At 47.8% G+C, this 27,698-nt stretch overlaps 1 protein-coding gene across 1 annotated transcript in view; it reads right to left on the bottom strand.

Annotated features, from left to right (window-relative positions):
• The window catches only part of BRF1 (BRF1 RNA polymerase III transcription initiation factor subunit), a 237,084-nt gene that overhangs the window by 80,956 nt on the left and 128,430 nt on the right, over positions 1 to 27,698 (bottom strand). Inside the window, exons 8-11 of the mRNA XM_056851232.1 lie at positions 24,622 to 24,748; positions 16,322 to 16,361; positions 16,145 to 16,237; positions 15,232 to 15,483 (exon numbers count right to left, since the gene is read on the bottom strand). Coding sequence (XP_056707210.1) covers positions 15,232 to 15,483; positions 16,145 to 16,237; positions 16,322 to 16,361; positions 24,622 to 24,748 — 512 coding nt within the window. The remainder of the gene's footprint in view (positions 1 to 15,231; positions 15,484 to 16,144; positions 16,238 to 16,321; positions 16,362 to 24,621; positions 24,749 to 27,698) is intronic.

Below are 27,698 nucleotides of genomic sequence, written 5' to 3'. Positions count from 1 at the left end.
GGGGTCTGATTCAGTGTAAGGCAGCTTCATGTGTTCATGAATTTCGGGCAGACAATCCCAAGTTCTTTTTAAAGGCAGGGGGGCGGGGAGATCTCAGTTTGCATAGCTGAGAAAACCCTAAAAGGACAAGTTTAGTTCAGGGGTCCCCAACCTTCTCGAGCCCATGGGCACCTTTGGAATTCTGGCACAGGGTGGTGGGTATTTTTTGCCATCTTCTGGGCATAGAGCAGGGGTCACTGTTAAGTGGGGGGAAGAGGTAGTTGTGAATTTCCTGTTATGCAGAGGTTGGATTATTTGACCTTTGAGGTCCCTTCCAGCTCTGGGTTTCTATGACATTTGGTGGAGGGGGCCTTCTTGGTAGTGGCACTCTAGTTAAGGAATTTCCCTTTCTAGGGGACCTGAGGAGGCAAAACAGCATATTTTTATACAGACTAGCCAATCCCCTGCTACATCGTCCCTGTCAAGAAGGTTCTTGAAGGAACTTTGACTCAGCTGGATTTTGTTGGGTTGTATGGGAGAGAAAAGCACTGTCCCTCTGCAGCTGCCACAGCTGTGAGACAGCAGCAGCAGGCAGAACACTGGGGTGGATATTACTGACAAGTACAGACCCAGGAGCCAAGTTCTCCTGTGCCTGGGGGAAGGCAGGAGATCATTGGACCAGCACATTCTACGAAGAAGAAAAGGAGGAGGAGAAGGAGGAGGAGGAAGAGGAGGAAGAAGAAGAAGAGGAGGAGGAAGAGGAGGAGGAGGAAGAAGAAGAGGAAGAAGAAGAGGAGGAGGAAGAAGAAGGATGAGGAGGAGGAGGAGGAGGAGAAGGGAGGTGGAGGAAGAGGAAGAGGAGGAAGAAGAAGAAGAGGAGGAGGAAGAGGAAGAAGGAGGAGGAGGTCGTTTTTATATGCCGACTTTCTCTACCACTTAAGGAAGAATCAAACCAGCTTACAATTACCTTCCCTTCCCCTCCCCACAACAGACGCGCTATGAGGTATGTGGGGCTGAGAGAGTGTGACTAGCCCAAGGTCACCCAGCTGGCTTCATGTGTAGGAGTGGGGAAACAAATCCAGTTCACCAGATTAGCGTTGGCCGCTCATGTGGTGGAGAGGGGAATCAAACCCGGTTCTCCAGATCAGAGACCATCACTCCAAACTGCCGCTCTTAACTACTATACCATGCTGGCTCTCCACCTGCCCCTGCTGACTAAAGGAAGTGCATGCTTTTGCCTTTGGAGGTGGCACTTAAAAATGGTGTTGGGGTCCGTGCAAGTGCATGCGTATTTCCCAAGATTCCAGTCCCTCTCACTGCTCCAGTCATGGAGTGCAGTGAGTGATGGCCGCATCTGGACAGATGTGTAAACACGCACATGTGAATATGACATTCCAATCTGCTGCCTCCTTAACCTCCCCCATAACTGCCTACTCGGCTACTGAACGTGGATAATTGTTGCACCTCTTCTTTAATAAATTCAGCCAGATCCTTTGTGAGATCCACTGTGAGATTAAACGCTCTATTAAGCCTTCTTAAAAGTAAACTGTGACGATCAGTTTATTTAACACACCTTGCTGCGGAAATCGGCAAAGAACAGGCTGTTGTGGAGAAAATTCATGCAGCGCACAGCAGATAAAGAACAACTTTCAATGATGTGTAATTTGGGGGGAGTTGGTGTTCTGTGCTGAGAAATATGTATGTTACAAACTATACAAGAGTGTCTCTGTTTTCATCTGTGAAATTATGGAGGACGATCAGACTTGGAAAGTACAGTTCAGGATTCCTTGCCTTTCCGGTGTTTGTCTGTGTGGCTGAGGAATAAAATCTCACTTAGAATCATAGAATCGTACAGTTGGAAGGGACCACCAAGATCATCTAGTCCAACCCCCTGCACAATGCAGGAAATTCACAACTACCTCCCTCCCCACACCCCCAGTGACCCCTACTCCATGCCCTGAAGATGGCCAAGGTGCCCTCCCTCTCATCATCTGCTTAAGGCCATAGAATCAGCACAGCTGACTGACAGATGGCCATCTAGCCTCTGCTTAAAAACCTCCAGGGAAGGAGAGCTCTTACCACCTCCCAAGGAAGCCTGTTCCACTGAGGAACCGCTCCAACTGTTAGAAAGTTCTTCCTAATGTCGAGACGGAAACTCTTTTGATTTAATTTTAACCAGTTGGTTCTGGTGATTCAGAGGACTGGTGGTCTTTACACTGGGGGTGGACCACAGTTCAATGTCAGAGCAGTTAGTCTTTTTTTTTAATGGAGTGGGAAGGGAGGATGAGGACAATTCTGTGGTTGTCAAGTCCTGTCCTGCCTAGGGTTGCCAACCTCTAAGTGGTGGTTGGAGATGTCCTGGAATTATGAGTGATCTGACAGGGATCGGTTCCCCTGGAGAAAACGGCTGCTTTGGAAGGTGGACTCTATGGCATTATACCCTGCTAAAGTTTTTTCGCTCCCCAACCCTGCCCTCCCCAGGCTCCACTCCCAAAATCTCCAGGAATATCCCAACTCGGAGTTGATAACCCTAGTCTTGCCCCAGCTCCAATACAAGAGGAAGATTCTTTAAGGAAAGAGGAGCTCCCCATGTTCCCACTATGCCCGAAACTTTCAACCATAAGCAGTCTGTTCACACAGTGGCCAACCAAGTGACTCTAGGAAGCCCACCCACAAGATGACTGCAGCAACATTGTCCTGCCTGTGTTCCACAGCACCTAATATAATAGGCATGCTCCTCTGATCCTGGAGATAATAGGTATGCATAGTGACTAGTATTCATTTTGACTAATAGCCATGGGTAGCCCTCTCCTCCATGAATATGTCCACTCATAAGAACATAAGAAAAGCCATGTTGGATCAGACCAAGGTCCATCAGGTCCAGCAGTCTGTCCACACAGTGGCCAACCAGGTGCCTCTAGGAAGCCCACAAACAAGACGACTGCAGCAGTATTCATCCTGCCTGTGTTCCACAGCACCTAATATAATAGGCATGCTCCTCTGATCCTGGTATGCATCATGACTAGCATCCATTTTGACTAGTAGCCATGGATAGCCCTCTCCTCCATGAACATGTCTACTCCCCTCAAAGTCTTTCCAAGTTGACAGCCATCCCCACATCCTGCGGCAGGGAGTTCCACCATTTAACTATGCGTTGTGTGAAGAAATACTTCCTTTTGTCGGTTTTGAATCTCTCACCCGCCAGCTTCAGCAGATGACCCCGCGTTCTGGTATTACGGGAGAGGTGCAACTCTTCCTTTTTGGGTTGCTAAAGGCAATCCAAGGGTTTAATTGCAACAGGAACATGCCGTACTGTTTCAAAAGCTTAATGTGCTTTCGAAGGGTTTCTCACTCCACAGTCGCTCGCTGGAAGGAAACACTCCCCGTCTGGAGTCGAAGCCCACTACCGGGGCTTTACGATTTGCAGGTCCCCCGGCATCTGAGCGCCTCTGCATTCATGCAGGCTGAGAGAGCTGGATGTGCTCGGGCCTCCAAAGCCTTTGCGAAGGGCAGGAGAACCGAGAGCCGTTGCAAAGAGTTTGACAGTGATGTATTTAAGCACAGAAGAAAGAAAGCAGGCCCGAGTCAAATGACCTCTGCTGGCAAAGGGAGCCAGGAAATTAATGACTTGAAGGAGAACTTGGCCTTTGTTCCAAAAAGGCTTTATAAGTCAAGGCACAGGCATCTTACAACCAAACCAAAACTTGACAGGTAGCCAGCGCAGCCGGGGCCGAGCTCGGGCAGGAAGGGAGGGAGGGACGCAGCCGAGCCAAAAATAAAATGGCCCTGGGACTGCCAAACACACAAAAACGTTACAAGGGTCTATTTGTGAGGCCGCAAAAGCACAGCTCGGGACCTCTATCCGGGGAAAACGTTTGATTCTGGAAATATTTTTAAGATGCTCGGCAGCCGACTCTGCCACGAATCATCGAAGGGCATGGCTGTGATGGCACGAGAAGGGGAGAAATCCCTTAGCCCGTGTGGTAAAATGCACAAAACCATCCTTGGACTCGGCTTCAATGAGCCCAACCTTAGCCACTCTGCAACCCTAAATGTGAGTGAGACAGAATAGCCATGGGGGGGGGGCGGGGAGAAGGAGAACGAGAAAGAGGAGGAGGAGAAGAAGAGTTGGTTTTTATATGCCGACTTTCTCTGCCACTTAAGGAAGAATCAAACTGGCTTACAATCACCTTCCCTTCCCCTTCCCGCAACAGACACCCTGTGAGGTAGGTGGGGCTGAGAGAGCTCTAACAGAGCTGTGACTAGCCCAAGGTCACCCAGCTGGCTTCATGTGGAGGAATGGGGAAACCAACCCGGTTCACCAGATTAGCGTCCGCTGCTCATGTGGAGGAGTGGGGAATCAAACCCAGTTCTCCAGATCAGAGTCCACCGCTCCAAACCACTGCTCTTACCACTACACCACACTGGCTCACAAGTCTTTAACAGCAGTACTAACAGGGCAAAAGGGGCTGACCTGATAGCCGCAGCTATTGCAGGCCTTCGGCTACAAAACACTGCTTGAAGAAGCACTTCCCTTTTGTTTGTTGTGTTGCTCCCAGTCGACTGATCTCAATGGATGACTCCCAAGATCCAGTGTTCAGGGAAGGCATGTCACCTCCCCCTTGCTTGAGATTAACCCTGAATGAAAAGCAGGATGCTTAATTCTGCGCCCAGTACATTATCTGCTGGGTGATACTCTCCTTTCTCCGAGGACAATCCCCCAAAGCACAGCTGTTCAGCCACAGCTGTGCGTCAAGCAGGTTGCTGTTGTGATGAACGTTACAGCTGCCCACACACCCCGGAGAACTGAGATTGCCTCCAGGGAAAGTTGCAAAGAGTTGTCACTGTCTCTGCTAACTTGCCAGCAAAACTTCAACTGTAATCATTATGCGGAAGATGCTACATAGCGTTGCAAATTAATTTATTCATTTTCCAAAGCGTTATTTCATGCAGACTGGCTTTGCAGAAGGCACTGCCTAATGCAGTTGGTTCTTCCCGGTCATCTATACCGCGGTTCCCAAACTTTCTGAGCCATGGAGCACTTTTCAGGAGAGAAATTCGTCACGGAGCACTAATTTTCACCTAGAACCTATATACTAAACTGAATGACAGTAGCATTTTTCTTTCCAATCTCTTCACAGAGCGCTAGGAGATGTTTAGTGGAGCACCAAGTGCTCCGTGGAGCACAGTTTGAGAACCGCTGATCTAGAACAAAGCTCCTTAAACTGTGGGTTGTGACCCCATATAGGGCCGTGTAACTGAATGTGGGGGGGATCGCAAAAATTAGTATGCAAATTAGTATGCAAAGTTGCTTTTGTCTTTAATAAATGGTAATACTATATGTACCCTGATCTGGATGGCCCAGGCTAGCCTGATCTCGTCAGATCTCAGAAGCTAAGCAGGGTCAGCCCTGGTTAGTATTTGGATGGGAGACCACCAAGGAATACCAGGGTTGCTGTGCAGAGGAAGGCACTGGCAAACCCCCTGTTAGTCTCTTGCCATGAAAACCCCCCAAAAGGGTCGCCATAAGTCGGCTGTGACTTGACAGCACTTTACACACACACACACACACACACACAATGCTATATGTATCCCAAAGAATTGTTCTAAAATAAATTTCTTTATGATTTATTATCAGTAAATGTTTGATTTGGATACCTATTGTATATACCTATATACCCGGGGTTGCGTAAAAATTTCTCAGGCGAAAAGAGGTCGTGAGTGGGAAAAGTTTAAGAAGCCCTGGTCTAGAACACTGTTTGGACTCACATTGCAGAACTTGGAACTTGCGCAACCTTTGGCGCCCCCCGGGAAATGGCAACTGCCTGGCATGCATCAGCTTTCCTATCGGGTTTATATTGGAGGGGGTTGCTTTCTTGGGTTGTGCCCTGGCAACATTCGCGCCCCGGAATTTCAGATTGGAAATGGAAAAGGCAGGCTTCTGGAAAGCTGCATGCAAAAAACCGACATGCAGCATACATGTTGGTCAATTAAATTGAACATATGAAGCTGCTCTACACAGAATTTGATCCTTGGTCCCTCAAGGCCAGTACTGTCTACTCAGACTGACAGTAATTCTCTGGGATGTGCAGCTAGGGCTTCCAACCTCCAGGTAGTGGCTGGAGAGCTCCTGCTATTAAAATTGATCTCCATATGATAGAGGTCAGTTCCCCTGGAGAAAAGGGCTACTTTGGAGGGTAGACTCTATGGTATTATACCCTGCTGAGGTCCCCCCCCCCGCCCCAAAACCCGCTCTTCCCAGTCTTCACCCCCAGAATCTCCAGCAATTTGCCCAACTACGGCTGGGAACCCTATTGCCAGCAGAGGTCTTTCGCTTCACCTGCTAGCTGATCCTTTTAACTGGGGGATGCCAGACACTATAATTCAGGTAACACTAATGTCTTCTTAATAAGAACACACAAAGTTGCCTTATGCCAAGTCAGATCATAGAAGATTCGTCTGTCTCTCCCTCTGTCATTTATCTTCCATCAGCAGGTGAAGATTTTTGTTTTGTTGTGTTTGGCATGCCCCCAATAACTACTACTGGCCCTCCTCCCTGGTTGTGTTGTTCTCTGTATTTGTATATGTTTTTATTGACTTCTTTCAATATCTTATATATACTTTATTTAAATGCTGTTTTGATGTCTTGAGCCCCGTGGCGCAGAGTGGTAAGATGCAGTACCAAGCTCTGCTCACGACCTGAGTTCGATCCCAACGGAAGTCGGTTTCAGGTAGCCGGCTCAAGGTTGACTCCTTCCATCCTTCCAAGGTCGGTAAAATGAGTGCCCAGCTTGCTGGGGGTAAACGGAAGACAACTGGGGAAGGCAATGGCAAACCAACCTGAAAACGTTGGGATGGGACGTCACCCTATGGGTCAGGAATGACCCAGTGCTTGCATAGGTGACCTTTACCTTTTTAAAAAAAATGTCTTAAGTGTTTTACCGTTGACATATTTTAAAGTTCAGATGTTCACCATCTTGGGGAGGGAATTTGGATGGAAAGGCAGCATAGAAACGTGCACGTGAGCATATGAAGCTGCCTTATACTGAAGCAGACCCTTGGTCCATCAAGGTCAGTACTGACTACTCAGACTGACAGTGGCTCTCCAGGGTCTCAGGCAGAGGGCTTTCTCATCACCTGCTACCTGGTCCTTTTTTAACGAGAGATGCCGGGAATGGAACCTGGGACCTTCTCCATGCAGAGCAGGTGCTCTACCACTGAGCCATGGCCCCTTCCTAGCTGCCTTATACCTAGCCAGGCCATTGGACTATCGAGATTATTGTCTGTTCTGAATGGTAGTGGCTCTCCAGGGTCTCCGGTGGAAGTCTTTCTCATCAGCTACTCCTTGATACTCTTAACCGGCAATGCTATGAGTAGGCAGTGTTAAGCTGCCTCATCCTAAGTTGGACGCTTGGCCTATTAAGGGTCATTTATGAATGGGTACTTACACTCACATTTGCCCCTGGTCTGTCCCAGTTGTTCCTTTGCATGAGTTTTCCATCCATTAGAGATGACCTCGCTGCCAGCCCTCACAAATCCCAGGACTTCCAGTTCCTCTGTTAACCCAATTCTTCCCTCTCCCCTGAGCTCAACCTGGGTGAAATCCCCATGCATAAGGCAAAGCGCGGGATACAGAAGCTTGCTTTCAGAACTACAGCCAATCACAAAGCAGCGTGTCAAGGGGCAGGCATTAAAATGCTTCCTGCTTCCTCAGAGTTCTTTCTGAGCAGAAGAAAGGATTTAAAAAATGAGGCTTCGGTTTCTTCCCCCAGATAGCTCCCTTTTTTGCTTTTGCTCTTAAAATGCTTTTTTATGAAGCAATTGGGTTTCCAATGGGGGGGGGCTTTTCTCTCACTACAGCCAATTATAAAGCAGCATTTCAAGGGGCAGGGTTCTGAAATGCTTCTTGATTCGAGCTTGGAGACTACTGGTGCATAGCAGGAAAGTCTGGGTCCAGTGAGCAACGAACCTCAGGTAAAACTCCCATGCATAAACAACCAAAGTCAGTCTTGTCTACTCTGATAGCCAAAGGCTCCCCACGGTCTCAGGCTGAGGTCTTTCACATCACCTACTCCCTGTTCCTCTTAACTGGAGATGCCAGGGATTGAACCTAGGACTTTCTGCATTCAGAGAGGATGCTCTGCCACTGAGCAAGGGCAGAATCCAGGAATCCATCAGTGGGAAGTGCTAGAAGATATGGAACTCTGCCACATTCTACTTACCCTAGCAGTCTGTCCTGATCCTGGGAAACGTGCTTCCTGGATCACACAACCCACACGGACTAAGCCATATGGGCCAGAAGGCTACGATACAAAAAAAGCCTACATCTTATTTTAATGTAGGATTTCTCCCAGGATATCCATGTTAGCTGGACTGCATTTACCCAAATGCCTTCGTAGGAGAGGGACACTTTTAAAGCCATCCCATTTTTAAATGCCAATAGATGGATTTCGGGAGGATCTAGTCTATTCATGTCAGCAGAATCCCCTGCAAGAGGCAGGCATGAGACCAAAATAGATGAGCAACTTTAATGTGGTGGAAAGAAAAAAGGAGGTGGGGGGGAGGAGAAGCAGAGACAGCTGCACAGAGAATAAGCTAAGCAGCATGAGAAATTAGCAATTTGGTGCCAGTGATGTGCTAGCTTTCTGCATTTCAATTACGGCTCGGTCTGAACCGCAGAAACAAAACAACAACACAAAAATGTACCAAAGATGATAGGACGAATTTATAGAGTCTCCTCACTGTGCCCGAGCAAACAGGTTACATAACCTGTAGAACTCCAACAAATACCTGTGCGAGAACATGCTGACAATTATTTTTGCAATCATTAGGGCTGCCAACCTCCAGGTTCTAGCTGGAGATCTCCTGCTATTGCAACTGATCGCCAGCGGATAGAGATCAGTTCACTTGGAGAAAATGGCTGCTTTGGCCATTGGACTCTATGGCATTGAGGTCCCTCCCTTCCCCAAACCCCACCCTCCTCAAGCTCTGGCCCCAAAATCTCCCGCCGATGGAGGAGAGGGACCTGGCAACCCCAGAAATCATTGAATTTAATATCGCTGATGGACTGTGGAACTGGTCCGTACTACCACTCCCCCCAAAAATAATTCCTTTGTAGTCTGGGCTCAAGTAAGAAATCTAAGAACGACAGCGTTCTTGATGTGTGTCTCTAGCTCTTTCGGCTGCAGGATAAGATTGAACGTATAATGATGACCTCCCTATGGAAGGGGGAAGATGTTGGTTCTGGATCCATTTTCCCTTCTGTGCTTAACCAGGCCACTATCCTGACCTCAGTAATAACAAAATAAGCAAAAAAGGAACATGAGGGAACATTGGGGAATTTATTGACACAGAGTTCCAGAGAAAAAATGTCCCCCCGAAACAGATAAAAGGAAGTGTTTCTTCGCACAATGCATAGTTAAATTGTGGAACTTCCTGCCCCAGGATGTGGTGATGGCTGCCAACTTCGAAGGCTTTAAGAGGGGAATGGACATGTTCATGGAGGAGAGGGCTATCCATGGCTACTAGTCAAAATGAATACTAGTCATGATGCAGACCTATTCTCTCCAGGATCGGAGGAGCAGGCCTATTATAGTAGGAGCTGTGGAACACAGGAAGGACAATGCTGCTGCAGTCGTCTTGTTTGTGGGCTTCCTAGAGCCCCCTGGTTGGCCACTGCGTGAACAGACTGCTGGACTTGATGGACCTTGATGGCCTTTCTTATGTTCTTTTGAGCAGGTGGCTTCACGAGATGGTCTATATGGCCCCTTCCAACTCTATGATTCTATAATTCTGTGATTCTATAATGTAAAGCTGCAAACCTCTGGGTGGGACCTAGAATACTCCTGGAATTACAACTGATAACAGCTACGATAAGAGGGCCATCAATGCTACAAAATAGTAGTAGTAGTATTAGTAGTAGTATTAGTAGTAGTAGTAGTAGTAGTAGTAATGAGATCTAGCTAGTAGAGCTTTACATCATGCTGTGAATGGAACCAAGGAGCTCAAAGTCTTAAAGAGAGGTCACCTAGGGCAAAATGCAAACTGAATAAAACACGCTCAAGGTACCTCATAGCTCTGTGCATTGATCGATCATTTGTCATACTGTCGTCAAAGCAGTTAACCCCAGCAAAATCCTGGCTGGGTTTTTCTGTCACCTCTTGCCAAGGGCAAGGCTTATGGCTCCTTAGCACAGGTTAATAAATCTTCATCTACAATAGCAAATGAGATTATGAGTCCTCTCTGCGCTGGACACCAACACGGGGGGCACCAGTCTGGCACTTCGGTCAACGTGACGATAACTGCTTAAATAACGGGCCTGTAACATGTTTCATTTTCATCCGAGCCCAATGAAAGCTCCATTTAATTGCCGTGGTTTCGTTTTCTGCAATAGGCAAGATCAGTATTATCACCTTTTACCGTTATTGTAACACGAGGTCAGTTGGCTGAAGGAAAACGGCGGGGGGAGAGAAATAGGCAAGGGGGATCATTCTTTTGCTCTCTCGCCGTGACTGTTCATCCAAATAATTGACTGTTATCAGCTCAGGAGCAGCAGACAAAGGATGCAATCCATTCACTGGGCAGGAGGTCTTTCCCCTCAACCCCTCACCATTTATAGGTCAAGTTCTTCCTATCTCCATCTCCATGATCATCGCCCTTTTGTCACCTCTCCTAGATGATGATGGAAGAGCCCATCAGAAGGACAGATGAAGCTCAGAGGCTAGTGTGCATATAAGGCAAAAGGACCTCCCAATCCCAGGAGCCTCACGTACGGCTCAGCTCCATACCCAACAAGAAGATGAGAGGAGAAGGGGAGGCCAAATGCCTTTAAGAAGGAGGAGGAGGGATGTTTTTATATGCAACTTTCGCTACTACTTAAGGAAGAACCAAACCAGCTTATAATCATCTTCCCCTCTCCACAACAGACACCCTGAGGTAGGTGGGACTGAAAGAGCTCTTAATAAAACTGTGACTAGCCCAAGGTCACCCAGATGGCTTCATGTGGAGGAGTGGGGAAACAAATCCAGTTCACCAGATTAGCCTCCACCGCTCATGTGGAGGAGTGGGGAATCAAACCCGGTTCTCCAGATCAGACTCCACCACTCCTCTTAACCACCACACATTGGCTCTCATACTAAATAGCGGTAAGGCCCTGAAGCCCCGAGCCTCTAATGTGCCACAAAGACAGAAGGAAGCGATCGAGCCCCCTTAATGCGCTCATTCGTATCCGGTGTGGGACTCTGCCCCACAAAAGAAAAGCTCGGAAGGCTTGGTCTAACACAACTTTTGTTGACGTGGCAACGACACATCAACACACCCCAAGTTTGCCAAAAGTAGATGCCACCTTGCCAAGTGAATGAAAGACATTATCAATCACAATGTCCAGAGGAAGAATCCTGCCAAGACAGGGGAAACACAGATGTGGCCTTAAGAAGGTACATTGCTGATATTCACCACATGGGATGGAGACCGTCAAGCTGAATTTCTGCCTTTTCCCAAGAGGACAGTGAGGATAAAAGACCTAACATTAACAAAACACAGTAATAGATTCAGTTTCTGCCCCGCTTTCCTGTAATATAAAAAAGAGATAATTCCATGAATGTCATTAAAAAAAATGTAACAACAATGGTATAGGGCTGAAGAGCACCGCTTCGGTGTTTTATGACCACTGTTACATATGTTCTACAGCAGTAAAGTGGGGTAGAAACTATCACTCTTCACATGAACACATGAAGCTACCTTATACTGAATCAGACCCTTGGTCCATCAAAGTCAGTATTGTCTACCCAGACTGGCAGCGGCTCTCCAGGGTCTCAGGCAGAGGTCTTTCACCTACTTGCCTAGTTCCTTTAACTGGAGATACCGGGGATTGAACCAGGGACCTTCTGCATGCCAAGCAGATGCTCTACCAACTGAGCCACATCCCCTCACCCTTTAGATACTTCTGATATAGTATCTAAAGAGGAACTCCCGGGCTAAGGCATTATGACCCCTGGAGTATGGAAAAGCCCCCTCTTGGATGCACACCTTAACGTGGTGAGGGGTTTTTGCATGTCAGTGAAGCTGAGAGCAATACCATAGACTCTGTCAAGGGGCTAAACTCCTAGCAGAGTCACTCAAGGAGGAAAGGTCGCAGCTGAGACCGCAAACTAAGACGCAGCCACCCCCTCTAGGAATCAACGGCATCAATAGAAGAGAACTGACAGTTCCAATGGTGATGGGGGTAGAGGAATCCCTGATGGTTAGCTACTGGGCAGCAGCACTAGTGGAAGGTGACACTGGTGGCAGATCAACGGCAGACACTCCAGCAAACCATGGTTAATACTGCGCAGAAGAAGGCAATGGTAAACCACTTCTGATCATCTCATACATTGAAAACCCTATGATGAGACAATCCAGAACGAAAAAATGATAGGATGTTTTGGAGGTCATTAATAGCCATATGTCGGAAGTGACTTGAAGCTGCCTTATACTGAATCAGACCCTTGGTCCATCTAAGTCAGTATGGTCTACTCAGACCGGCAGTGGCCCTCCAGGGTCTCAGGCAGAGATCTTTCACATCACCTACTTGCCTAGTCCCTTTAACTGGAGATGCTGGAGATTGAACCTGGGACCTTCTGCATGCCAAGCAGATGCTCTCCCACTGAGCCACACCCCCTCCCCGCACCAATTCATTTGGTGAACCACCTATGTTGGTCAGCAACAGAAATCCACCTAGTTGGGTCCAAAGTTTCCCTTCCCACCAAGGTAGAAATCTTATTTTGGAGGAAGAATCAATCCATCGGAAGGAGAACTTCCACACACACAGGACCCTTTCCTTCATCAAGGCCTCAAACCTCTCACTTAGCGGAAGGGAACCCTGGAATACACCCCAGTGTTGCAAAGAATGCTGGGACATGTTTTTTGGTGCACACTGTTAACACAGGTGGGGCCTGCTGGCCTTCCCCACTGCCATTTATGAACCGAATGCAAAGCATAACCAAACATCCCTATGGCTACGCATTGCAGGGGAAAGTTAGGACAGGTGGGCAGGCTATTTTGCACGGAAATTTGTCCCAAGTTGCTCACCTATTCATTGAATAACCCCTAATAAGTTCCCACGGAATAGCTTGAAAGGCACTGTTTTAGGGTATCCAACTCCCTTTGGGCTAGCTTAATATGCACTCGGGGAAAAAGAGGAAATTCTTGTCTGGTCTCAGTGTAGTCTGTGAAGTCACTTTTGGGTGCATACGTGCTGCAAATTTCCCTTGCAAGCCAGGCTGCATTCAGACATCACAGCGAACTAATTAAACAGAGGTTTAGCATGGACACATCTTGCTGGCTGGGCTCACACACTCCCCTCACCCCACCTGTTTCCTTTAGGATGTGCAGCTCGTTCCAATGCTTCAGTTTCCACTGGCCGCAATACCTGAATGCAGGCTTCCTTGGCAGATAAGGTTTGCCCATCCACCCCCAAGCAAGGTTTCTAAGCCTCGGTTAAACACCGCTTGCCACAGAGTACACAAACTCCAACTTGCCACAGCCACCCGTATTCAGACGTCATGGCGTATTAGAGCGTAACCAAACCAGGAAGTGTTCAATCGAGCACCCTGCCCTAGAGCAGGAGGAGGGAGGAGCAAGGGGAGGGACGATCGAGCACCGCAAAGAAGCTGCGCTAGTGCCAACAAACCTCTGTCGAATGAGCCCGCTGTGACATTTGAATGCCACACTGATCTCAATCAGTTCTTTTTTAAAAAAACTTGTACATGGCATTATTAGCCTGGTTGGCTTTGCACATTAGAAAAAGGACATGTAGCTGTTCGCACTTCGGCACGGCACCACTCACAAGAACTTAAGGGGTTGTTTTTAATGCGCAACCACCATGCTATTATTAAGCAAACAGATCATGTTATCTGCAATTTGTACCAAACGCTTCAGGTATTGGCAACTGTGTATGGAACATCGGAGGGGAAGGGGGGGGATTGCGTTCCAGCATTATCCTGGCGGCAGCAAGATTTTCACATCTCATTAACGACGTAATGAAGGCTCAATCATAGATACAATAGTCTATAAAGAGTGCCCAATTTATGAGCTTGGGTACACATGAGGTCTGATTGGCTTACAGGGAGATTTATCATTCCCCACTTAGAGGTATCTTCTCAGCAAGATATGCTACACAGAATATGCATGAAGAGCCAAGTGTGAAAGCAATTTGCACATGTTGGGGAGGGTCATTCTGGCCCCCATGTGCCTAAGTGGTCACACACCAGGGGATTTTGAGAAGTGACACTAAGGATCGTAACAATAACGCCTGCCTTGGCAAAATTAAACAGAAGTACAGTGGCAGAGTGGTAAGCTGCAGTACTGCAGTCAAAAGATCTGCTCACGACCTGAGTTCGATCCCGACGGAAGTCGGTTTCAGGTCGCCGGCTCAAGGTTGACTCAGCCTTCCATCCTTCTGAGGTCGGTAAAATGAAAACCCAGCTTGCTGGGGGTAAAGGGAAGATGACTGGGGAAGGCACTGGCAAACCAACCCGTAAACAAAATCTGCCTAGGAAACGTCGGGATGTGATGTCACCCCATGGGTCAGGAATGACCTGGTGCTTGCACAGAGTACCTTTACAGCGGCACCTTAGACCAGGGGTGTCAAACATAAGGCCCGCGGGCCAGATCTGGTCCCTTGAGAGCTGTTATCCGGCCTGCGAGCCAGCCGAGGTGGCCACCCCACACACACACACACACTCTTGATCGGGACTGGCGAGGCATGGCCCGGCCAAATGACATTTGTGTCATATCCGGCCCTCATAACAACTGAGTTTGACACCCCTGCCTTAGATTAACAATGCTTATTTTGGCATACGATTTTACAAGTCAGAATTCACTTCATCAGGTGCATGAAGTATGTACCTTCAGCAGTTGTTTTTCATGAATGTGAGAGACCGCGTGTGCACACGTGCGAGATTTTCAAGGTACGAGCTCTCGAGACTCAAAGCTCCCTTTGTCAGGTATCTGACGAAGGGATCTTTGACTCTTGAAAGCTCCTACCCTGAAAATCTTGTTGGTCTCTAAGGTGCTCCTGGACTCAAATCTAGCTATTCCCTCTATCAGCTGCCATGGATTCTCTCACCCCATTTTGAAAGTTCCAGCCAAGCAAAAACTATTCGGCCTGTACAAAAACACAGCCAGTCCCAAACTTCAAACTCCACACTGAACCACCGCTGCCTTTTCGCATTCCGCAATTCAATCGGCATGTCCGATTCCGCTCGTACTTACTGTGGTCCCGACCCTTGGTCAGTATGCACTCTTTTATCGATTCCGTTATCCCGAGACTGGCTGCGGTAGGGAGAGGGCCAAGCAGCGACTCCAGGGCTGGTGGGCCGGAGGCAGTTTCCTTCTCCGGCAGTTTGTCTTTCTCGACAAGCTCGCTGTAAAAGTCCTTGTTCAAATGGTTGGCCGCTGCTTCCAGCTCTTCGTCTTCTCCCTCCTCCTCACCGAATATACTCAAGATATTATCTTCCACGCAATCTGTAAGGGCAGAGGATGGAATCATTTTGTCTGATATGTTAAAGCAGGAGGCGGTGTGCAACCTTGTTGAGATTCCCAAGAAACCCGCCCCCAATGATCACTGTTTTTTCATAGCATAAGATCTAACGGGCAGTTCATAAACTTTCCCTTGCCGAAACAGCCAAGCCATGGCACCAAAAAATTAAAAGCTGGGGCTCGTGTCCCCTGCCACCGACCAAAGTACTGTAACTTTTCAAAGAAGAAGGAGGAGAAGGAGGAAGAAGAAGAGAAGAAGAGTTGGTTTTTATATACCGACTTTCTCTACCACTTAAGGAAGAATCAAACCAGCTTACAATCATCTTTCCCTCCCCACAACAGACACCCTGTGGGGTAGGTGGGGCTGAGAAAGCTCTAAGAGAGCTGTGACTAGCCCGAGGTCACCCAGCTGGCTTCATGTATAGGCGTGGGGAAACAAATCCAGTTCACCAGATTAGCCTCCGCCGCTCATGTGAAGGAGTGGGGAATCAAACCCGGTTCTCCAGATTAGACTCCACCGCTCCAAACCACCGCTCTTAACCACTGCACCACGCTTACATTTATACTTCAGAAATACAACGTTTGTGTAAAGTCACGCCAGTATTTCCAATCGAGCCCTAAATTAATTGAAGCCAGGCAGACTTACCATCTTTGCTATAATTTGCATATACTCCTTTCGCTTTCGGCCGGCTGTTTTCTAATTCAATCTCTATTTCATCTTGGTAGCTCGATATCTCACCTGCAGTAAATACAGAGAACTGTCACCTGGGCACAAATTATATGCAGCTTTGGCGAGAAGGCACAATGAAATGTAGCCCCCTACCTTCCAACTCTTCAAGTTTTTTCGACAGCTCGCTCTCAAGCTGGAGGGAGAAATGAACAATGGAATTAAATTGGAAACCAGGAAAATTTATAAATATGAACAACTATATATACTTCACAGTTTCAGGTTTTGGAAGTCCACTCCACATTGTGGGAATCACCATATAACATTCATGATGCATACCTATTCTCTCCAGGATCAGAGGAGCATGCCTATTATATTAGGTGCTGAGGAACACAGGCAGGATGGTGCTGCTGCAGTCGTCTTGTTGGTGGGCTTCCTAGAGGGACCTGGTTGGCCACTGTGTGAACAGACTGCTGAACTTGATGGGCCTTGGTCTGATCCAGCATGGCCTTTGTTATGTTCTTAGGAATATGTGCGGTGGCGAGCTTCACCATTCTTTGCGAGACAATGGCAAGAGGCCACTCATTCAGGGAACTAAGTTGTTTGTGGTGGAAAGTGCCGTCAAGTCTCAGGCAACTTATGGCGACCCCTCATGGGGGTTTTCAAGACAGGAGACTAACAAAGGTGGTTTGCCATCAGCTGCCTCCACGTAGCAACCCTGGACTTTCTTGGTGGTCTCCCATCCAAGTACTAACCAAGGCCGATCCTACTTAGCTTCTTTATTTATTTTTTCTGAGATCTGATGAGATTGGGCTAGCCTGGGCTTGTTGCTTGAGTTCATGTTAGGAAAGAGAAATGTAGGGGGCGTGGCTCAGTGGTAGAGCATCTGCTTGGCATGTAGAAGGTCCCAGGTTCAATCCCCAGCATCTCCAGTTAAAGGGATTAGGCAAGTAGGTGATGTGAAAGACCTCTGCCGAAGACCCTGGAGAGCTGCTGCTGGTCTGGATAGACAATATTGACTTTGATGGTCCAAGAGTCTGATTCTGTATAAGGCAGCTTCATGTGTAGGTTCAGGTCACAGAGGGCTTTCAAGATAATAACTAGCACCTTAAACTGAAAGTGAAAACAATTATAACAATCTAAAAACAGAATAAAGAACTAAATTTCAAGCCTGCTCCAATGGCACCTAGTGTCTCCACATTTAGGGAGGAAGTTATGCTAAGGTGGCCGTGCATCCACACCCCATATTGATGTTTCACTATCTGGGGGATAGGGAAGAGGATGGAGATGGAAAGACACAGAAACAAAGGAGAACCAAAAGGAAGGGAAAGGAACAACAAGGAAGGAACAACAGGGAGGGAATCTGAGGGAAAGGGAGGGAAGAAAAAGGAAGGGAGGGAGGCCAGCCAGCCTTTTGTGACTTCGTCACTGCCCTCAACGGAGGCTACAAGGTGGAATCTCACTTAGGCTGTGATGATGATGAGGAGGAAGAGGAGGAGGCTGACTTTCTCTACCACTTAAGGAAGAACTGGCTTACAATCACCTTCCTTTCCCCTCCCCACAACAGACACCCTGTGAGGTAGGTGAGTCTGAGAGAGCTCTAACAGAGCTGTAACTTGCCCAAGGTCACCCAGCTGGATTCGTGTGTAGGAGTGGGGAAACAAATCCAGTTCTCCAGATCAGAGTCCACCGCTCCATGTGTTCATTTGTAGGTTAAGGCCCCAAAGGGCTTAAAGGGGAGTTTTAATGGCATGGCCGCCTGGAGATGTGAGCCCTTGTTTCCCATCTCCAAGATTCGTGCTCTACACCAAAAGGACTGCAGTTAACCACCTGGGCACGTTCTCATAAATGTCAAAGGTTTACCCTCGGATGTGGGAAAACCTGAAAATAAATTTAACAACGCAGGCACCCGACTGAACAGCTAATTATAGTACATCACCGGTGTGCATCGTTGCTGCATCGCTGACTTTAACAGCCACAATAGCTACTGGCGACACGTGCATATTATTCATACCTAAATGCCAGAAAGCAGAGGCCAATCCAAGGCATTGGATCCAAGCCACATGGAGCAATCAAATAACTGTATAGTGTCTCCTACGAGCACTGGACTTTTAAGAGCATAAGAACATAAGAAAAGCCATGCTGGATCAGACCAAGGCCCATCAAGTCCAGCAGACTGTTCACATAATGGCCAAGCAGGTGCCTCTAGGAAGCCCACAAACAAGACAACTGCAGCAGCATTATCCCGCCTGTGTTCCAAAGCACCGAATATATTCGGCATGCTCCTCTGATCCTAAGAACATAAGAAAAGCCCTGATGGATCAGACCAAGGCCCATCAAGTCCAGCAGTCTGTTCACACAGTGGCCAACCAGGTGCCCCTAGGAAGCCCACAAACAAGATGACTGCAGCAGCACCATCCTGCCTGTGTTCCACAGCAGCTAATATATTCGGCATGCTCCTCTGATCCTGGAGAGAATAGGCATGCATCACAACTAGTATCCATTTTGATTAGTAGCCATGAATCCCCTCTCCTCCATGAACATGTCCACTCCCCTCTTCAAGCCTACCAACATGTAGCCATCACCACATCCTGGGGCAGGGAGTTCCATAATTTAACTATGCGTTGCATGAAGAAATACTTCCTTTTATCGGTTTTGAATCTCTCACCCTCCAGCTTCAGCAGATGACCCCGCGTTCTGCTATTATGAGAGAGGGAGAAAAGCTTCTCCCTGTCCACTCTCTCCAAACCATGCATAAATTTTATAGACCTCTATCAAGTCTCCCCTTAGCCGCCTTCTTCCCAAGCTAAACAGCCCTAAGTGTTTTAACCACTCCTCATAGGGCAGTTGCTCTAGCCCCCTGGTCATTTTGGTTGCTCTTTTCTGCAGCTTCTCAAGCTCTGTAATATCCTTTTTCTTTTTTCTTTCATCGGCTTCATAGCCAGACAGAGATCATTGTACACAGGGAACGCAAAATGGCTTTCATATACTAACAGGGAAACTGCAACAGATCAGCTTTGCGTTTTCCTGTCGGTGACTGCCATAAGTGTCACAGGGACACCAACTGGTTTTACAACCATCGTGAATTGGCTATTGCGCTAAAGACCACAGTTAAATAATGGCATTTATAGGGCTGGAGAGAGAACGGGGCGCCATGCGTGGTCTCGGCAGACAAGGAACCTTTCTCTGAGGATTTTTCTACCGAGAGAGTCATCTATTTTGGCTGTTGAAAGGGAAAGCTTTCTACCCCAGAAACACACACATCGAGGACCCCTGTTGTGTGGCTCATGCCGACTCCCAGGTATGAGCCCATCCTCTGCCTGTGAAGACCTTCTGGCAACACAGACGTTCTAGGGCTATCGGTCAACCCAGAGAACACTTGACCTCCAGACTCAAACCCAAAGAGTCCAAAAAATTGCCAACTAAAATTGTAGCGAATATGCACTACTCTTTATATAACTGTAGAAACGATCTAAGTTATATCATAAGTCAAGAGTAATGGATTGTTGGTGAAAGATCTATATAACTGCTGATTCCCCTTTTACCACCTATGGGGATCTATCCATCTGTTCGCCCAACTGTAGCTCCACATTACAATGCGGGGGGCGCCATTGGATATTGCATATTTTTATGCTATTTAGGATTTTATAGGGCTGTTTTAACTTTTTATAATATGTTTTATGTTATTTAATATATGTTGGAACGTTGTGTGAGCCGCTCTGAGCCCGGCTTTCGGTTCGGGAGGGCGGGGTATAAATCAAATTAATAATAATAATAACAACAACAATAAAAGTCACCTGGCCAACAATTAGGGTTGACAACTCTGGGTTGGAAAATTCCAGGAGATTTGGGGGTGGAGCCTGGGGAGGAACCTCAGCAGGGTACAATGCCATAGAGTCCACCCTCCAAAGCAGCCATTTTCTCCGGGGGACCTAATCTCTGTGGAGATCATTTGGAATTCCGGGACATCTCCATGCCCCACCAGGTGGTTGGCAACTCTAGCCCATTTAGCTCCAGGCAAGTACCCTCACGGACCACCTGACTGTTTCAGTCATGCACCCCTGCTCCATTGGTGGGAGTGCACAAAGTTCAGGCAATTCAGATCTTTGGATGACGTTGAGCTCCGCCATTTTGAAAGACGATAAATTCTCTCAAACCACTTCATGGAGAACATTTGTTATTTCACAGAGCTCCACCATGTCCTCCCATCCTCATCAATTTCCCAAATTTTAAAAAAAGAAACCCTTTTTATTTATTCCATCTAAGAAAGATGTTCCAGCTGCCTCATCATTCGAGTTGGTCTTTTCTGTCCCTTCTCCAGCTGTACGGTATTTTTAGATGAGACGCAGCCTTATACTGAGTCACGGGTCCATTCATCTTAGGACCGTCTACTCCAGCTGGTGGTGGATCTCCAAGCTCTCAGGTAGATGAGTGTCCTCTCCTTGCTAAAGATCCTTTCAGGTGGAGGTGCAGGGGAATTTAACTTGGCACTTCCTGCAAGCAAAGGAAGTCCTGTAACAATGAGCTATGGCCCCTTCTTATTTTCATGTGGAGGAACCAGAAGGACACACAGCATTCCAAATGTTGCCACACTCAACATTTATATTAAAGCTAATATGATACTTGCTGATTACATTCAGTTCTTTCCCTAATAATTATGTGCTATGAGCTATCTAGCATGACCCCAACACCTCTTTCCTGAGTACAACTACAGTATAAGCCAGCAGGTTTCACTGTTTTTATTCAACTTTTCAGCCAAAATGGGCACCCCCAACACAGCTCATGGGAATCTCAAAAAATGTATATAAGAAACAGATGAAAATCTGTCTCTTTTGTAAGGGAAACGGCAAAATACGGAATGAACTGACCTTCTAACCATTAACTGCTGATTTCATTTCCTTCTGCCCTTTTCTGACCAGTGGTTGTTTTTAGAAGATGATTGTAATAGTTTATTTTGTTTTTAGTACTGCTAGCCAATTATGTATTTTGATACTGTAGTTTTATTATTTTGTGTCACAGTTTTTGTAATTTAACGTTTCATTTTACGGTTGTAACACACCATGGTGTTCTCACACAGAGAGGCGGTGTGGTGGTGGTGGTGGGAAGTGCCGTCAAACTGCAGATTACTTATATTGATAGGGTTGCCAACCTCCAGGTACTAGCTGGAGTTCTCCCACTATTACAACTGATCTCCAGCCAATAGGGATCAGTCCACCTGGAGAAAATGGACACTTTGGCCATTGAACTCTATGGCACTGAAGCCCATCTCCTCCCCAAATCCCACCCTCCTCAGGCTCTGCCCCACCGCCGGTGGTGAAGAGGGACCTGGCAACCCTACATGGTGATCCCATAAGGGTTGTCAAGGCAAGAAACAAACGAAGGCGGCTTGTCATTGCCTGTCTCTACGTAGCAGAGTTTTCAAGGCAAGAGACTAACAAAGGTGCCTGCCTCCGTGTAGCAACCCTGGACTTTTTTGGTGGTCTCCCATCCAAGTACTAACCAGGGTCGAACCTGCTTAGCTTCCAAGATCTGACAAGATGGGGCTAGCCTGAGCCATCCAGGTCAGGGAAGAAGTATGGGTAGAGCTTATTTAAATAAATAAATATCTAAAGAACCGTAACCTTTAATAAAATTAGGCTTGGGTGGAGCCCAGCTTAGTGAAGGGGTGCTGGGCTGCGTTCTGTCCACTTTTGATGACCTCATTAATGGCAACCAGATGTCAGAAACTGCTGACCCAATGTACATCACTAGGCACAAAGAAGAAGTTGGTTTTTATATGCCAACTTTCTCTACCACTTAAGGCAGAATCAAACTGTCTTACAATCACCTTCCTTTCCCCTCCCCACAACAGACACCCTGTGAGGTAGGTGGGGCTGAGAGTGTAACTAGCCCAAGGTCACCCAACTGGCTTCATGCGTAGGAGTGGGGAAACCAACCCGGTTCACCAGATTAGCATCTGCCGCTCATGTGGAGGAGTGGGGAATCAAACCCGGTTCTCCATATCAGAGTCCACCGCTCCAAACCACCACTCTTCAACCGCTACACCACACTGGCTCTCAAGATGTTGAATCTCTCCTGCCATCCGAGTATTCAACCTGTCAGCTTAGAACAGGGGTCCTCAAACTTTTTAAACAGGGGGCCAGTTCACTGTCCCTCAAACACTGTTGGGGGCCGCCGCCCCCCGCCCAAACGGGAAGGCAGCCAGGCGGCCAGGCAAAGAAAAGTTAACTTGCAGCAGGAGGACGTGCCGCCCCTTCCCCAGGTGCCTCTCCATGGCTGACACTCCCCCCTTCGCTGGGCTGAGAGACCCCCCCCCGCCGCCGCGCGCCCTCCTTTCCTGCCTCCTAGAGTGGGAGGCGGGCTGGGCTGGCCCCCTGCTTGTCAAAGAGCACCTGAGGGGAAGGGGGAAGGGCGCGGGAGGAGGCCGGCGGGAGACGGGGGTCTCTCAGCACTCCCCTCCCCGGAGGCGCTGCCACCCAAGCCCCCCGCGCGGGGGCCCCAGCGCTCGCTCGCCCGCCTCGCTCGGCTTGCAGGCAGATGGGGATGTTCTTCTTCCAGTCCGGCATGGCTCCTTCAGGGCTGCTGCGGCAGGAGGAGCAGCGGCAGCGAGGGGCACATTGCAGTCCGAGGCGGCGCCTCCCATCCCCCGAGCCACGCGCGCACCTGGGGAAAGGAAGGCAGAGGCGGCGGCTCCCGGGTCGGCGCAGGTGTCGCAGCTCCGTGGCTGCCACCGATGCTTTATATGGCGAACGGCCGCCTTAGTTTGGGGAAGGGACGGGAGCGACGGCAGCTCCGGAGGGAGGAGGCGGCCGGGTTCAGGACCCTGACGGGCCGGATCCGGCTCGCGGGCCGTAGTTTGAGGACCCCTGGCTTAGAGAGATCATTTTGGATCATCCCCCCCACCCCCAACTGCATCTATGATCGGCTGCTTCATTGTCATTCAGCAAAGACGTGGCTAAGAGAACTGTTTTTATGCACACCAGGCAGGGGGGCAGATGTGGCCTGGGAAGTGTCTGCAAAGCTTTGAGGAGTGGGAGGGCATTGTTTAAAGATGACACCAAGTTGCTGGGTTGTTTTTTTAAAACAGCCATAATAATTTCCGTGCAAAAATTAGTAATTGCTCACAAATACCTACCGACTCTGATCCTAGTGATATGCCGTGCATGTCTTGGCAGGCAGCGTTTTGGAGCGACTCCAACACAATTTGATCATAATTAATTGCAGTGCTTTGTTTCAAACTGGACCAGTTAAAACGCAAAATTGTGCATAATGCTGTATTCTATCTTTTTTTTCTACCCCTAGGCATCTCCAGTGACAGAAGAACTTGAAAAGTGAAAGGGGAGAGGGGGGGAAAGGACAGAATCCAATTAACAACTGAATACCTTTCCAGCTGTGGCCTTTGTTAATTGGGGTGGAAGAACGAACACGGCATAAAGGAGAGGGAATTCACATGAAGCACAAAAACGGGCCTCGTGAAAGATCCCCAATCTTGTAAGTCAGAATAGGTTGGTCGCTACAAGGTGAGGTGAGGGGAGAACAGAGAGGGAGATCTGTGCCTGGCAAGCAGTCCGCAAGGGACAACGACACACAAATACAACTGTGACAACTTGGGCATAGAGAGCGACTGCACGAACCCAACACAAACTCCCAGGCAGGAACAGGTGCTGAACTGGGGGAAGGATGTGAGACATGACTGCAACCAGAGCCAGCGTGGTGTACTGGTTAAGAGCAGTGGTTTGGAGTGGTGGACTCTAATCTGGAGAACCGGTTTTGATTCCCCACTCTTCCACATGAGTGGCAGACGCTAATCTGGTCAACTAGATTGGTTTCCTCACTCCTACACACGAATCCAGCTGGGTGACCTTGGGCTAGTCACAGCTCTCTTAGAGCTCTCTCAGCCTCACCTACCTCACAAGTAGTTCTCCTAAAGGAGAAAGGACCTTTCTCCTAATGGTGAAGATGCCTTCATTGCAGCAAACAAACAAACAAAAAAGATTTTAAAGATAATTCTATTTTGTTATGAGGGCTATGAATGGATCTCAGCCGTTCTCAGTTATTGTTTCTAGCATGCTTTCTTGGTATTATTGTAGGATTTGGGTGGTTTTCTATACCCTTTAAATGAGCCCTGTTTTGTTACCTACTTCAGGCTGCCTGATGGTCAGGGTTGCCAACCTCCAGGTACTAGCTGAAGATCTCTTGCTATTACAACTGATCTCCAGCCGATAGAGATCAGTTCACCTGGAGAAAATGGCTGCTTTGGCAATTGCCCTCCTCAGGCTCCACCCCAAAAAACCCCACCCCAAAAGACCCCCGCCAGTGGCGAAGAGGAAACTTGCAACCCTACTAATGGTAGGGGGAAATAAGGATAATATTTTAAACACAACACGACCTAGCATTGCACTACCCAGCACAAAAAGAAGGAGGAGGCACACACAGAACGTGCCAGAAGAATTCACCTGCTGAATCTTGATCTTCCGTTGACCTGCAGTAAAGGAAGGAGGGTCGCATTCCTCTTCTAGTTCAACTGTCATGAACTCGTCTATTGTTAGCTGACTCGCAGGCGTGTCTTCAAACTCTGTAAGTCTAAAAGTAGGCATAAAACAGAATAAAGCACTGAGTATTTTCTGCGAATAAATATCTCACAATAGACAACCTATACACGCACACACATCCCAATATATGAATATTCAACCCTGACCTGGAGGACCCAGGCTACTCTGATCTTGTCAGATCTCGGAAGTTAAGTAGGATTGGCCAGGGCGGGGGGCCCTGGTTAGTACTTGGATGGGAGACCTCCAAGGAAGTTAGGGGTTGCTACACAGAGGCAAACAATGGCAAACCACCTCTGAAAGTCTCTTACCTTGAAAACCTTAAAGGGTTGCCATTGTTTTACCAAGTTGATAATTGCAACATTTTATATGGGAGACATACACAGCCCAGTATAACAACTTGAGACAATCTTACCAAATGTTTGTATAATTGGTAATATATTAATTAGTAATGTATTATTATTACCAAGAAATGGACTGACTTAATAAAGGAAGCCACAGCCTTCAATTTGCAAGATCTGAGCAAGGCTGTCAAAGATAGGACATTTTGGAGGACTTTCATTCATAGGGTTGCCTAGAGTCGGAAGCGACTTGACGGCACTTAACACACACGCACAATATATATTATACAACCTATATACATGCCTGGTCGTATATATATTGATATATATTGTCTGTATATAGGAAATGCCATTGTGCTGTTTTAACGGTTTTAAAATAATTTTTATCTTGACATAGCACTTTAAATTATATTTTCATTATCTATACATATTTATTATCTATTTTATTTTATTATCTGTATATTTTATTTTGCCCTGACCTGGATGGCCCAGGCTAGCCTGATCTCGTCAGATCTCAGAAGCTAAGCAGGGTCAGCCCTGGTTAGTATTTGGATGGGAGACCACCAAGGAAGACCAGGGGGTCTGCAGAGGAAGGCACTGGCAAACCACCTCTGTTAGTCTCTTGCCTTGAAAACCCCATAAGGGGTCGCCATGAGTTGGGTGCGACTTGACGGCACTTTACACACACACACACACACACACACACACACACACACACACACACACACACACACACTTTATTTTATTATCAATATATTTTATTTATCCCACCCAACCTTGGGTACCCAGACACTTTCCGCTGACGATCCCTTAACTCCCAAAGAACTCAGCCGAAATAAATCTGAAAAATTCAGCAGGCTCTTTCTCCGCCGAACTGATGACCAACAAACCATAAAGAGGCCTATTAAAACGCAGGAACCAATTTTACATTAAGCGACACAAAATTATCGCTAGATCGACATCGTTTAAGTGTATAGGATATCCTCCGATTGAGACAAAGCCTAAACAATGTTAAACCGTCCAGCCCTGAGCTGGCAGCAGGCCTCCGGGGTCACAAGTGAAGGCCCCTTCCAACTCTCGCTACTTGAGCTCCTTCAACTTGAGATGTTTGGGAAAGAACGGGTAATGTGACACATGCAGAGCTCTGCCAATGACCTTTTGGGCGTGGGGGGCTTGTTTTTGTTTGAAACGCACATCTGGGGAAGCTACACAATAGCAGCAAATTAATACAGAGTAAGAAGCGGCTGGCACCAGCACAGCAATTGTCGTCTTCCGCAGACGTCTTAGCCACGCAACTTTTCCAAGTGTTCCTCTCTTGGTTTGTGCGGCGAACACCATGTTCTTTGCATTTAGATAGCATGCTTCCAAATACAATCCTAAGCAGAGTTACACCCTTCTAAGCACACTGATTTCCATGGATTTAGAAGGGTGTGAGTCTGCTTAGGATAGCACTGCTCGCATATTTTCCAGTTGATCTTTACAACAGTTTTGCAAGGTAGTCCTGTCTTATTACCCTGCTCCCCTGTATTTAAAATGGAAGTTCTCTGAACTCTCTCAGCCCCTCCCACCTCACAAGGTGTCTTTTGTGGGGAGAGGAAGGGAAGGAATGGCCAACCAGCTGCCTCTAGGAAGTAGGGTTGCCAGGTCCCCACTTACCTTGGACGGGAGCTTCTTATGGGCGGGGCTGGGTGGTGCGCGCTCCCGATGCCACTTCTGGTTTCCTAACCCTGCTGTGTGTGCGCTCTGAGAGGGCACACAGCAGGGCTAGGAGGGAAGCTCTTGCCTCAGTCTCCAAGCTGCAAGCCAGATCAGGACCGATCTCGCTTGCAGCTTGGAAAAGGAGTCAGCTTTTAAAGCCCCGCTGTGTGCACACTCTGCAAGATCAGAGCGCAAGCACAGTGGGGCTAGGAGGAAGGCTGCAGCCTCCCTTTCCATGTTGCAAGCCTGATCGGTCCTGATCGGGCTTGCAGCGTGGAACAGGAGGCTGGAGCGTTCCCGGGAGTGCGCAGGGGGATTGCTCCCCCCTTCCTGCTTCCTCCCGCTGACCATCAGCTGGTCAGCTGTCAGCCTAGTTGATTGGTGGACAATTGGCAACCCTACTAGGAAGCCCACAAACAAGACGACTGCAGCAGCATTGTCCTGCCTGTGTTCCACAGCACCTAATATAATAGGCATGCTCCTCTGATACTGGAGAGAATAGGTATGCATCATGGACTATAAATAACATAGTCATTCGTTTCAGTTGGCTGAGATGGATGAAACTCTGCTTGGGATTGCACTGTCAGTCATTCAGGCAAATTATTTGCCAAAGATGATAGCAGCCATGGCTAGTCTCACATCATCCACCTCTTGTATCAGATGAGCAACATCTTCAGAAAAGGGTACGCTGTAGCTACAGTCTCTTTCCAGCATTATAGTTCACATAACACAAGCGTCCCCTGAATTTTCAGAGGCTGGTTTTCTCAAGTGTAATCAGCTACTCTCTTAATTCCTCTGGATCGCTGTCTTTGCAGCCTTAAAAAATATGTCTCAAAATTGGTTACCCAAGAAAACCAGGGGACTTTGTATCAGGAGTAGGCAACCACCCAGGAGAAAGAAAAAGATGTCCCGGGTGGTTTGGAGACCCTGGAGTATCAGTTGCTA

Source organism: Euleptes europaea, chromosome 6 (genome assembly GCF_029931775.1).
Source record: "Euleptes europaea isolate rEulEur1 chromosome 6, rEulEur1.hap1, whole genome shotgun sequence".
NCBI classification, from domain to species: Eukaryota; Metazoa; Chordata; class Lepidosauria; order Squamata; family Sphaerodactylidae; genus Euleptes; species Euleptes europaea.
This window is presented reverse-complemented; position numbering and strand designations above follow the sequence as displayed.